Genomic DNA, 13,209 nt, shown 5'->3' with positions numbered 1-13,209 from the left:
TCAAACGGCCCTGCACAGACCCCTTGCTAACACGGCAGATGCCGCCCTGCACAGTCCCCTTGCTAACACGGCAGACGCCGCCGCCGGTATCAGCTGAGCTTGCAGTGTAATTAAAGCAGCCTTCCACTAATTATGCTAATTATGCTCCCCAAAGTTCCTACAGTTATAATTTGCATGAGAAGATGATGTTTTTAAAAAATAATGGCACACCATTTGTACTGTAATTTCCCTGCGTGGAAAAATAAGCGGCACCTAGAGGTTTACGTGAACAGCGAGAAATGAGGGGAAGCTGACCTCAGAAGGAAGGACGCAGAGAGTCAGCGGAGAGGAGGTGGGGTGGGCAGAAATGAGAGCAGTGAAGGGAGGCGACAATCATAATTAAACAGTGATCCTTGCCGTTTGTGTGTGGTGATTTGTGTGAGAAGCACATGCCCTTTGTAGACTTTCTCATCTTCCCAAGATCCAGGTTAGGTGGAGAGACAGCTGTCTTTTCTCGGGTGACAAACAGGCCCGGAGAAGTCAAGGGGCTTGAGAGCAAACAGCCCATCTATGGTCAAGTCAGGAATAGACACAAGGCTCTTAACATTGTAACTCATGATGTCCTGGGGACCCAGGGGAAAATACTGGGCAAGAGGCTGTTACTGCTTGGAGGTGATTAGAAGACTCTGAAATAATGCCCTCACATTCATTCAACAGATATTTGCTGAGTGCTTACTGCCTGCCCTGCAATGCTCTAGGCACTTGGAACAACAGAATTCCAAGAACTGCGATTCCGAGAGAGGCTCAGAGTGAGCTCTAGAGCTGGGGCTGGGCGCGGCAGGGCCCCCAGACCCCTGGTCAGGTGTCTGCCAGTCTCAGGAGAGGCGGTGGTCAGGGATCTGGGGGAGCCAGGCTCAGGGCAAGCAGGCGCTCTGAGGGTTTTCATTTGGTGAGATCTCGTCTCTGGAAATCTTAGGTGTGTATACATGGTGGGAGGTGGGCAGGGAATGCTCAAATGCTAAGAAAATGTTGAGAAATAGCCCAATTTAGCAGCTCGTGAGGTTGGCAATTAAGCCAGTGCTGCCTCAGTCTGAGGCTGGATCCCCGCTCCCTTTGCATCCTGGTGTGCAGGAGGGGTTGGCCAGTCTGCAGCTCTGAGTCTTCCAGTGTGACTGCCACGCCCCCCTCCATGCCCATGAGGTGCCCCAGGGAGGCAGACAGGAGCTGATTCCGCAGTTCAGATAACAAGAGCCACCACTGGACAAGGGCCCGGCTCGTTTAACCCGCATCACAATCCTATAAGGTCCAGAGGAGAAGTCCTACTGCACAAGTAAGAATAGGAGCAAGACGCTATACTAAGCGCTTTCCCTAGAAAACTCACTGAGCCCTTCTAATAACGCCACAGGAGAGGTACTGATGTTCTTCCCATTTCACGGATGGGGCAAGTGAGCACCAGACAATCACATAATGTTCCAAAGCCCCCCAGGTGGGAAATGCTGGGGCTGGGATTAAACCTGTACAGACTAGTACCAACATCCATTCGTGTAAGCTCTGCCATAAGCCTCTCAGGTTACAGAGGGGGACTTTAAGGCTCAGGAAGGTGTTTGAAGCCCATATCTTATCTGATTTGAGATCTAAGTTCACGGTATGACCAGGTCTGCTAAGCTCCCTGAGCTCTGGGCTTCGGAGGAACCAACGAGGAGAGAGACTCAGGATGGAAATGTCTCTCCGATTATGTAGGGTGGACCCATGGGAGTGCTATCAGGACACCTGGCAGACGACCTGCAGTGTGTTGGAGCACCATCGGGACCTCATGAAGGTGAGCTGGGCCGCGGCGGACGGGTGGGTGGACCACAGAAGCCAGGCGGGTGTAGAAAGTGTGCTGCCGGCCTACTGACCTGGTTCAGCGTCTTATCTCTCAGCCGGCTGCGGGGGCGACCAGGCCCTGAACAGCACGAAGCAGGGCAGTGAAAGGAACCCAGAGCGGCACCAGACGCTGCTCCCTGCCTTGCTCTCTGCTGGCTCTGACTTGGGGCTGTTTTCATCTTCTGGCAGCAAGTTCAAGGTGGGATGGAGTGGACCAGAAAGTGAAGGGAGAAGGAGATGAGGCAAAAAAAACCAGGAGAAGAGAGAGCACTGGAGGAGCGACAGGCAGCCAGGTCCTCCTGCCCCATCTATTTGGGACCCATTAGTCCCCTTACTGTAGCATGGGATGCTGTGACTGAGCCACCTCACACCTGCCAGGTGTTCATTCTACCATCTTTCCTACTTCTTCCTCCTCACATGAGTCCTACAGGCAGACAGTGTTCTGATCCCTGTTTTGTTAGTGGGTAAAAGGAAGCACAGAGAGGTGAGTCGACATATCTAAGGACACACAGCAACTGCTTAGTAAACACAGATGGGTGCCTGGGCTTGCAGCCGGGTTGCAGTCACTGAAGAGCTGGCTAACAGGTGAGAATGGGCTCCCCATCAGCCAGGAGAACTGGCCAGAGCGTGCAGAAAGCACCCTTCACGGATCGATACCAACCCATCGACTCCCACAGTGACAGGATGGAAAGCAGTGCCTGTGCTGGCGAGAAGCCTGACCGACCAGGACAAGACGCAGTCAATGCTGCCCACCTCCACAGACCCTGAGACAGAGCCTCTGCGGCCCCAAACAACAGTCAAAATGGCATTGTTCTGACACAGGGCGCACCTCCACCCACAGAGGGCCTGTCAGAGTCTTCTCCTCGGGAAGCTGTCGCAGCCCCTGATCACCCCACACTCCACCAAGCAGGCAACAGTGCTTTATTTTAATAGATGTGGAGCTCCAGGGCTCCTGACCACCCAGGGAGTCCAGAGCCAGAGAAGGAGGGAGGGCTAGCTAGCTGTTGCTTCATTTAAGTTTTTTCCCCCCTGGAGTTGAAAAAAACTCATCTCCTTTCCCCCTGCTTTCAGAACCCCTTCCACACATCCTGAGTCTTTCCTGGTCCCCTAAAAAGGACTCTGACATAGTGTGGTGCTAACTTGCTCCTCTGTGCTGGTCTCGACAATAGCAGTGATAAAGGACACCCCATGATACTGCATAAGGGTGTATCAGTCAGGATAGCCTAGGATACGCTGTGGTAACAAACATCCTGAAAATCTCATTGGCTTCACATAAGTTTATTTCTCAAACTGCATGGCAGCTGGGGGGTCAGCTTGGAGCCTGTGCTCCTCGTCACACAGGAGCCTTGGTCTCCATGATGGAAGGGAGGAGTCAGGGACCCTGCAGGCATTCCTGAGTCCTGGCTACTGTTCTGCTTTCTAAATACCTGGGCTTCCCGAACCCTCTCTCTGTTTCTGTTACTCATGCCCAGAGGCATGAATCTGGGCCAGAGAAATTTGGTCAGGAGCCCCAGCTGTTGCAGGGATGGGCACAGACCAGCAGAGAACGTAGGTCACGATGGGCCCGTGCCTTGGAGCACGAGCGTGGAGCTGCTAGTAACTCCTGGTCTCCCCAGTGCTAGCATCAGGCCGGTGTCCCTGGCATGGAGAGTAGACCTCTCTGAGAGCTAGACACGGGGCTTGATAGGTGACTCAAGGCTATGTTTGGAAAGGCCTCTGAGAACATGAGAGCCTAGAGAGGACTGACAAGGGCAGAGCAGGGCATGCAGGCCAGCCCTTTTCTTCTCTGCTGGCATAGACCAAGTCAAATGAGCCTAATGATGCATGCAGCAAGAGAAAGAAATTCCTCAGCTACCAGACCAATTATTAAATGAGAATGTGGCGTTTTCTTTTCTGAGGGTGAAATAATAATAAAAAGGAGGCAGACTGTCCCTTCCACTCTACCAGCCACAGCTGGGCAGAGAAGCCCACAAAGCAGACGGCAAAGATCCTCTGGTACCCAACTTCAGCTGCCTCCCAGATGTGGCTGGATGCTGCCGTGAGCTCCTCCTGTCAGGAACATTACAGGTCACCCCACAAGAAAAATGCCTGCTCTTCCAGGGCTCAGAGGGACTCATGTGCTACTCTAGCTGCAGAGTGGCCTTTGGAAGAGGTGCCTTCAGAGGGTCACCCCAGCACTGGGGCTTAGGAGGTCCTCTGGCAGCAGGACTCAGTAACCCAGAAAGGGTGGTGGGCAGGGGTGGGATGCTGGCTTTCAGGGAAGGGATTTTGAATAAGCAATGGCCCTTGTGAAGCTAAACAGATTGAAAATTCATCCTTTGTCTGTTGCCCAAAAGCTACTCTCCCCCATCCACTGCGCGAGGGGGGTGGCTTCTGGGTCAGCCGTGAAGAATGCTGCGTTATCAGCTCTATGTTTTCGGCGGCACTGGAGAGAAGCAGCAGGCCAGATAACACAGGACAATGGATAATACACATAGAATTTCCGTTTGGCTCTGGAATGTGTATTCACACTGGCGAACAGGCACGAATGTGCACAGAACCCTGCACCCCCTTCCTGCAGCACAAACACATCCCGCTCCGCCTGGCACCGCTCTCTGGCTTGGCCCTGTCGTTGGCATCTCTGGCCTGGAGAGGCGGCAGGTGGTGATAGTGCCTGGTGTTTGCATGACCTTTCCCAAGCCTCCACAGCCCTTTTGCAGACATGACCTCATTTGAGCCCCGTGAAGGTATTCATGTTACGCAGAAGGTTACAACATCGGCTGCTATGTACGAAGTTCCTGCCACGTGCTGGGTCCTCTCTAAGCACTTTGCACACGATTGCTCCTATAATCCTAATGCAAAGCAGAAAGACGGCTATGTTACCTGGCTGTATTAGGCTGGTAAGCTGAGGTTCAAGAGAAGCAAAGTAACTATCCAAGGTCACACAGCCAGAAACGAGCAGAGCTCAAACTTGAACCGAGGTCTGTGCAACACCACGTCTCATGCTTTTCCCATTGAGCTTTCCTGCCTCCTGCCTGCCTGCTGTGGCCGCGTGGGACAGCTGGGTCTAGAACCCACCCCCAGTGCTCTCCCTCAGCTCCAGGTGGCCCCACCATGACAGATAGGCAGCTGGGCATTTGGAGATAATGGAAAGTCTTTTCCTAAGTCATTTGGTTAATGACACTGCCTCTTCACTTCTCCCTTCCTCAGCGGGTGACTGGCTGCATCCTCTCCAATGTCAACACACCCTCCATGACGCCCGTGATTGGACAGCCCCAAAATGAGACCCCACAGCCCATTTACCAGAACAACAACGTGCCCACCAAGCCCACTGCAGGTAGGGGAACATTGGTGTGGAGCAGTGGTTCTCAAACTTCAGAATCGCCTGGAGGGCTTGTTAAAACCCAGTTGCCAGGGGCTGCCCCAGGATCTGATTCAGTAGGTCTGGGATGGGGAGGAGAATTTGCATTTTTAACACGGTGATGCTGATGCTCTGGTCCAGGGACCATACTCTGACAACTCTTAATATAGAGCATCAGAGAGAGGCACAATGAGAGAGAGAGAGAGAGAGACAGGGTTGATGGTGTACATTCTTCTACACTTGAATATAATTGCCTTAGCTGGGAATTAAAGATACAAAAGGGAGCATTTTTCTCTGCCTCTTCCAAGGGGGTTGAAGATCTTGCCCAAGGTCACACAGTGAGGCAGCAGAGGGCCAGGAGTCAAACTCAGGCAGTCTGTATCCAGAATCCGATACTCTTAGCCACCTCTTCAGCGAGGGAGCAGGGGACCCCCAACACTTACACCTAGCGCTGTATGCCTGCACAGTGCTCAGTGCCTTACCCAGGTTCTCATTTAATGCAGTAATTCTGTGATATAGATACTGTGTTCCCATTTACAAGGAGAAAACTGAGATTCAGAGAAGGTAAGTGATTTGCCTAAGGTCACATGGCTCAAGAGTAGAAGAGCCAGAATTCATACTCAGGACTGTCTGATTCCCAGGTCCATATTCTTTCTAATATTTTCTTCTAGGCCAGTTTCACAAGACAGAGCCTGGTATTACTTTTCAAGCCTAGAGACCATAAGTTATTATATTATTAGTCTATTACAATCAGGGTAATCTACCAGAAGAGCCAGAATTTCATAGTTTGCCTATAACTACATGTGGGAGCTCAGAAAACTTTTCTGGATTGGAGCCCAGAGAGATCATTGAAAACCTGATCCCTTTCAGCCAAAATAGGATGTCTAATTATTTTAAAGACCATCTGCATGGGAAGAACGCCTTAGCCCAGCAGAAATTATTCCGAGTGAGTTCTTTGCCATCGGCCGAGCGTCCTTATATTTCGGTGTTAGTGTTCAGTGATGAGAGTGGCTGAGGACATGCTCGTGATTTTAAAAAAAGAAAAAAGCAAACAATAACTATGCACTTTAAACACAGAATATGATCCAGCTATATTACATAGACATATCTGCGTAAGACACATTAAAAATGGAAGAAAATAAATAATATACCAATATGTTAGTGGTGGTTATTTCTAGCAGTGGAATTATGGGTGTTTTTTATTTCCCTCTTTACATATTTTCCAATTTTTCAACAGTGTAATAAACATGACCAGAAAATAGATTCCAGTCTATAGCTCAAAATGCTTGTGGCTTGGACTGAGAATAAGAAGGAATTTTTGCTGTCATATTTCTGTTCTTTCTCTCTGCCCCGCTTCTGCCTGCCACCACCCAACCCCCGCCCCTCCAGTGCAACCCTGTTGTTTACAGCGGCCCAAACGCCGGGCTGACTGAGTGTAACTTGTGAGTGGTTCTCTCCCTCTGTCCCTGTCTGTCTTGCTCTCTCCCATAGCCAAGATCTTGGGAAAGGTGGGAGAAAGCCTCAGCCGGATCTGCTGCGTCCGCCCGCCTGTGGAGCGCTTCACCTTTGTGGGTAAGGGAGCAAAGACCTTCCTCCTTGCTCTTGTCTCTTTTCTTTCCCTCTTCCCTTCATTCGTTAAGCAAACACGCCCTAGCCCCTGCTATGGGAGGACCACTTATAGAGCAATGACTGAGAAAAAACAGGTGAACAGCAATGTGACCAGGCCTGCAGTGCCAAGCTGTTATGGGAGCCCCGAGGGCACGATCAACCCAGCCCTGGGGCTGCCTGGAGACCTCAGGCGGTGATGTGCTCCTTCCTCACCCTCACAGAATGTGTCTACATGCCTAAAAGTCTTCAGGGAGCCCAGAATCCTCCCTCCGGTCCTCCCAGCTCCGGCGGTGTCTGTACTCCTACTGATAGGCTAAGAACACACACACTCTTTCCTCGATTGCCTCAGTTTTTTGGCTGCTCCCCCAAGAACTCAGCATGAGTGAGAATAACAGAGTCCCTGGGGCTCTCTCAGAGTCCCAAAATTCAACTCTGCAGAAGACCTGCAGGTCTAGACCGCATTCCTTTGATTCTTTGGGACTGACTTCTGCCAATTTTGAGATTTCCAGTTTCAGGCATCTTGAAACGGAACTAAGAGGGATGATTGAGGAGGAAGGGAGGTGTGGACCAAGATGGCATCTCCACGGCTTTGTGCACACCGTGCATCCCCATGCAGGCATTGCACACTCCAGCGCGCACGTCAAAGGCTCTGTCTTTCACATCTTCCTCCAGTTCTTGCTGCATTCTGCCACAGGAAAAATCTCAGCATGCTCAGTTTTGCTTGTTCTTTGAACTAGGTAGCCCCTAAGGAGAAAGGGCCACCTCTTGGTGACTCTAAAAGCTGTCTCCCTAGGTCTTCAGGTCTTTGCTCTTGTGGCCAGCCTCCCTAAAATACAGAGAGAAACAGAAGGCGCTCAGCATGGGTGTGCGTGTGGTCGTCATCGGCTCCCCAGCGAGCCTGTCTAATTCTGAAAGTCCTGGAAATACGAAGTCCTGCCTTGGAGCATGAGGGGCAATCCCTCTCCATTTTGGGCTGCACTGTGCTCTCCATTCATTCCACTCAGACACCCCGCCCCATGCAGGGAGGCAAGCACATCCCCTACTCCCACCCACCCCACCCCATCTCATGCTCTCCTTCCCAGGAGGCCCCTGGGCAGACTGATCGTACGTCAGGTACCAGGAAGTCGGTTCTCTAATGCTTCTGCGTTCTCTCTTTCCTCCCCAGATGAGAATGCCAATCTGGGCACAGTGATGCGGTACGAGGAGATTGGTAAGCCGGGCTGGGAAAGCAGGGACATTGGGAGCTACCTGCCTCCACCCCGGGCAACGTGGGGGAGGGGAGAGGCTTGAAAACCCTGGGTAGTGTTTGCCACAGGGTTGACTCTCAGAAGAATGCTTGTTCCCAAGCTAAGATCATTCTTAGTTGTCTCCCCTTTGACATCTCCTAACTGGACTCAGGCCAGTTCCCAGGAGGTAGGACTGGATCAGTTGGCAATCTTCCCTCTGGAGTCTCATCTCCCTCTTCAAAAAGACATGGAAGTTGAGCTTCAGTGCCAGCTAGAGAGACCCTTCTTTTGCCCCTGACTCTGCGCAGGAGGCAGAAGAGCTCCCCTGCTTCCTTATCAGAGGATTTCCCTGCGTGGAGGAAGAGGAGAGGGGGCTGAAAGTCAGCCTTGGGCAGAGGCTGCAGCATCTGCTGTCTGTATGAGGGCCACATTAACCAAGGCCAGGGAAGGTGGAAGGTGGGCACACAGAGCTGTCAGACCAGAAGGAGCTGACCCACCCGTGCAAATGAGCTGAGTCCCGGGTAACCCTGGGAAGCAAACCAGGAAACTGAAACCTCCCCAAGGTTCCAGAGTAGGTGAGAGACACAACTGGGAGACACAGTATCTGAAGCTGGGGAAAGAGCAGATAGCCTCCAGAATGGAGCTGGAGTTGGCACCGGTTCCAGGTGACAAGGAGGGTTGGTGACAACTGGAATGCCTGGATCTGTAGGATAAGGAGCAGCCTAGTGTCCAGCAGACATGCTCAATCTTAAACTTCCAGCTGCAAAGACACTCCAGGCCTCCCCCTCCTGGTATTCCTCTGTCTAGGGCTGGAGGTCAGGGCTCCCTACCATGATTCTGGGAGGTGTGGGGCTGTACCTGAGCATCAGGTTCTCCCAGGAGGCCAAGCAGATGTGACATCCTTTCAAGGGGCTTCTCTGGAACTTGTCCTCTGATCTGAGGTGCAGTGGTGCACCTGAGTCGGCTATACTGGTTTTCTAGAACCTTTTGTAGGATCTTTCAGGAATTTTGCGAACCGGTTGTTAAATACAGCTATAGGGGAGGAAGAGTTATTCCTCTACCCTCCGGGTCCTTCTGGCTGGCCTAAGAATTAAATTGACATGAGACAGAATAACGGGAGAAAGTCAAACAAAGTTTAGTAATGTGTATCCATGGGAGAAATCCAGGAAAAACTGAGTAACTTGCCAAGATGGTGGAAGCCGCCAACTTAAATACCATTTTCAGCGAAGGACAAAGGAGGATGTTGGGGGTAGTGGTTTGGGACTTCAAAGGGGAGGAAGGCAATTCACATGGAGATGGAAAAGCAAATGTTTGGTAAACAAATGTTTGCTGGGCCATCTATAGACAATGTGACAGACAGAGCAAGAGAGAAAACTTCAATAAAAGTGGGCTTAAGCAAGGATCCTCCCAGTCTACCATATCAAGAGTTAATTATGGTGGTGGCCTGTTGTGGCACAGGTCTTCTATCTTCAATTCTTTTAGGCACTTAGGGGAAAGGTCTAAGTTTCTTTCAGAGTCTTTTGTCCTGAAAAATAATGAGGTCAAATAAAACACATTTTGGGGTGGCCAATTCTGATCCCCCACACAGCCAATACTGAAAATTAAATTAAGTAACAGTTAAATAAATTGTCTTAAAAACAAAGATAATGAGTACTCAAAACTCCTCACTTCCTCATTATTTCACTATGTTTTAATATCCGTCATTTACTAGCACATCACTGTCTGAGTTCCACAAAAAGCAGCACCTGGCTTGCCGGTTGCTGCGCCTCCCGCTTCCCTGCGGTTCCACATCTGGCCAAGAATTGCCTTTCCTGGGAAGTCTTCCTGACCAACAGAGCTCAGAGCACTCTGTTGACTTTTAACTATATTCCAATGCATATTTCTCGCCAATGTCCCAGAAAGAATTTATTGTGGCCAAGCTTCAGCTCTGACCCAGGGCCTGTGTGGTGGTCCCCGCCCTGGGGAGTTCCCCTCCTACCAGGAGGCGATGCCAATGGGTGTTTGCACAAGGCACTGCCGTGAGCCCAGCACCCTCACGTGCGTTGTCTCACCACAGCCTTGTGAGTGGCAGGCTAGTCCTAGCCCCATCTTACTCTTCTTTCACAGAAAGGAACCCTGGGTGGCCACAGCTGTCAGGATGGATTTGTGGCCTGACCATACAGGTGGCAGCTGCCTCAATGGGCAGTGGGAGCTGGAAAGGGCCGCAGGGCCTTCACATAGCCGGGATTCCTGGGTGGGGAGTGTAGGGGAGAGCGCTGATTCTGGCTCCCGGCCCCTGGATCCGGATGAACTGGGGAAAGAGGCGAGGCCCAGAGGAGGTGGGAGGGAGCTGCGCTGCCTCCAGACAGCTGTGCTGTGAGGTCGGGTGGCTCACGCATCCCCTTTGTGGAATCCCCTTGCACGCTTTATGAGGAGGAAAAAGCCATTTTCTCCTAACTCAGTGGGCATCTGTGGCTGCATTTCCATGTTCTTCACCAGCTGACTGCTCCTCAGGGGCTGCCCCAGAGCAAAGGCTTTGTGGGCTGGAAACGTGCACGTTGGTCTCATACAATGAACCAGGAGAAATCACTGCTGCCCTCCAGCGGCCACACGTGGGATCCCAAACCCTGCTGCGGCCTCAGATCTGTGACAAATTCATCTGTTCTGGTCTTGCAAGAAAAAGTGGAGACCCCACTCTTTAACTTTCTGTGCTTTGGCTTAAAAATAATAGTAATCCAACATTATACTCCAGTGGGAAACTGAGTCTCTGTTTTGGGAATAGAAAAGAGATTCATTTTCACGGCTGTAGAGCAAGAATTCTCAACTGTGGATAATTCTGTGTTGTGGGGGCTGCCGTGTGCATTGTAGGATATCGGGCTGCATCCTGCCCCCTACACACTAGATGCCAGTAGCACGCCCCTCTCTCCAGTCTTGACAACCAAAAATGTTTCCAGACACTGCCAAATTCTGGAGACCAAATCACCCTTCGCTGAGAACCACTGATGCAGAGAAAGCTGAGGGCCAGCACACCCTCTGGACGCCACCTCTAACTGAACTTTTAGGCGGCCTGAGTTACAGAGCCTCAGTGTTTCATCAGAGGACTGACCTGGAAGTCTGGCTGCCTCCAAGTGGGGGATGGGGAACAATAGGATCCCAGGAATGAGCCGGGTCTGGCTCCTCTCAGTCACACCAAGGTTGTTTCATCTCCATAGTTGGGAAGTTGGGCCAGCAATCCCATGGTATAACATGGAGGGAGGGAGGCACCCCTGATTAGGGCGAGCACTTCCCCCAGGGCCCCCATGCTGCAAGAGCAGAGGGCGTGATAGCCAGCACAGCCATCCCAGACTGCCCAGAAGGCTCTTAGTCAGCCTGCCTGCATGGCCTCTGTGGTCAGCCTGTCTGTTGTTCACTTATTCAATACGTCCTGAGCATCCATTGTATGCAGGTCACTCTGCCAGGCCCTGGGGATAGAAAGATAAATTAAGGTCCCTGTGCGTAAACAGAACATTAGGCTACAGTGTGACATGGAGAAGAGAGGAGAGGGGAGGCTGCAGGAATATTTAGGAGTTAAGACTCCAGTGTTTCATGGGGTTCCCTGAGGATGGGCTGCCCAGGTGGGATGACGAGATACTGGCACTGGCTGTCGTTAGCCCAGCAGCCTTCCACCGAACCATCTGGAGACTCCTGAAGCAGGGATAAGCTCACCATCTGAGGGTCCTTGTCAGGCTCCTGAGCTGCTGTGGGGTCTAAGGCAGGCAGAGATGTTGGCCATCTCTCAGCCTCAGGGGCCAGGGTGGCAGCAGTCTCTAGAAGGCTCAGAGCAAGACTGGCTCACTGTTTCAGACAAGATGCCCACAGCCACCACCTCTTGACAGAAGGGCCTGGCATGCCTGGGAGCCAAACATACCAACTTGAGTCACACCTGGGGTGGAGGTCTCTCTCCCGTGGTTCTGAGATCCCAGGATTCTTTTTCCCCATTGCTCAGTTTTAATGCGTGAGTCAGTTCGCTGATTGTTTTAAACTAAGATAGGCCTCACTGGGATCATTCAGTGTGGGCTTCACGAGGGAAGAAAAACAACTAACAAGCAAAGTGTGCCTGGGAGTCAGGAAGGGGAGGGCTCAGCATTGCTTCTCAGGCTCTTTGCTGAGGACAGTGGCCATGTAACGAGAGGACAGCTGATGAACTCAGCTACCACATGGGTACACTCAATTCCCACCCACACAATGTTGGCACTTGTGATGGGAGACAAACCCCAAAAATGCACAGCAGCAGAAAGCCAAACTCCGTTGACACTAGAGTTTGATATGGAGCAAGAGAGAGACCCTAGACCTCAGACAAAGCACATAGCTGGCTCAGTCTCCGTTAGGGTACCAACCACCCTGATTTAGCACAGAAGGACCCCTCAGGAGTGGGTAAACCAACACTCTCCCCCCTGGGGAGAGTAATTCTCTCCCCAGGGGGGCGAGGGTGGTCTGTAAGCAAGCCGGAGAGTGAGCACAGGTTTCTGCACCGCACCCCCCCCCCTCCATGGTGCAAGGATGCTGAAGAACTGGGCTCTGGGGCCCCAAGATTGGGAGATGGAGACACCTGTGTTCATCAGGAAGATGGCAGAGGGTTGGATAGCTCCAAGGTATCCACTTAACCTCCTCTGCAAACTTTGTCCCTCCTCCTCAGAGCTGCGAATCTTGTTGCTGTGTGGCAGTGACCTGCTGGAGTCTTTCTGCATCCCAGGGCTCTGGAATGAGGCAGATGTGAGTAGCAAGGTTGTGGACCACCCGTGGGGGACATGGGGAAGCATGAGGAGGGGCACTGGATTTTGGCCTGGCTTTCCCTCCCCCGACAGCCTCCCCCCCCAACTGGAATCTCCCACCTCCTATGAGCTCCCAGGAGGACAATCTATTCACATCACTATGAAAGGAAATTCTCACCGACCCCAAGCTTTATCTCCCGCTGCATTTTTCCACTCACTCCTCCTCATGCTTGCTCCTGTACAGCCCCTGGGAAAAAAGCAATCTGAGTCCTAGAATACTTTCTCCAAGTAGTGCTTGGGGGGTGTGTGTGGCAAAAGGGGGAGGTGGGAGGGGAGGGATAAAAAAAAACCCTTTGCCCTTCTGCGATTATTGTGTGTTTTGTTTTCCTTTGATTCCTTTTGAAGAAGTAGTAAATACCACCCTAGAATTCCCTCAACAAGAGAAAAGGGGTCAAGAGGG

At 51.7% G+C, this 13,209-nt stretch overlaps 1 protein-coding gene across 1 annotated transcript in view; it reads left to right on the top strand.

Moving 5' to 3' along the window:
- NMNAT2 (nicotinamide nucleotide adenylyltransferase 2) overlaps window positions 1-13,209 on the top strand; it is a 138,494-nt gene that overhangs the window by 105,978 nt on the left and 19,307 nt on the right. The window contains exons 4-8 of the mRNA XM_001489595.7: window positions 1,720-1,798; window positions 5,035-5,161; window positions 6,677-6,757; window positions 7,959-8,003; window positions 12,674-12,750. Of these exons, the coding sequence (XP_001489645.2) occupies window positions 1,720-1,798; window positions 5,035-5,161; window positions 6,677-6,757; window positions 7,959-8,003; window positions 12,674-12,750 (409 nt within the window). The remainder of the gene's footprint in view (window positions 1-1,719; window positions 1,799-5,034; window positions 5,162-6,676; window positions 6,758-7,958; window positions 8,004-12,673; window positions 12,751-13,209) is intronic.

The sequence above is a fragment of the Equus caballus genome, chromosome 5, assembly GCF_041296265.1.
Source record: "Equus caballus isolate H_3958 breed thoroughbred chromosome 5, TB-T2T, whole genome shotgun sequence".
In the NCBI taxonomy this organism is placed as follows: Eukaryota; Metazoa; Chordata; class Mammalia; order Perissodactyla; family Equidae; genus Equus; species Equus caballus.
The sequence above is the reverse complement of the archived record's forward strand: the minus strand, read 5'-3'. Positions and strand labels throughout refer to the sequence as shown.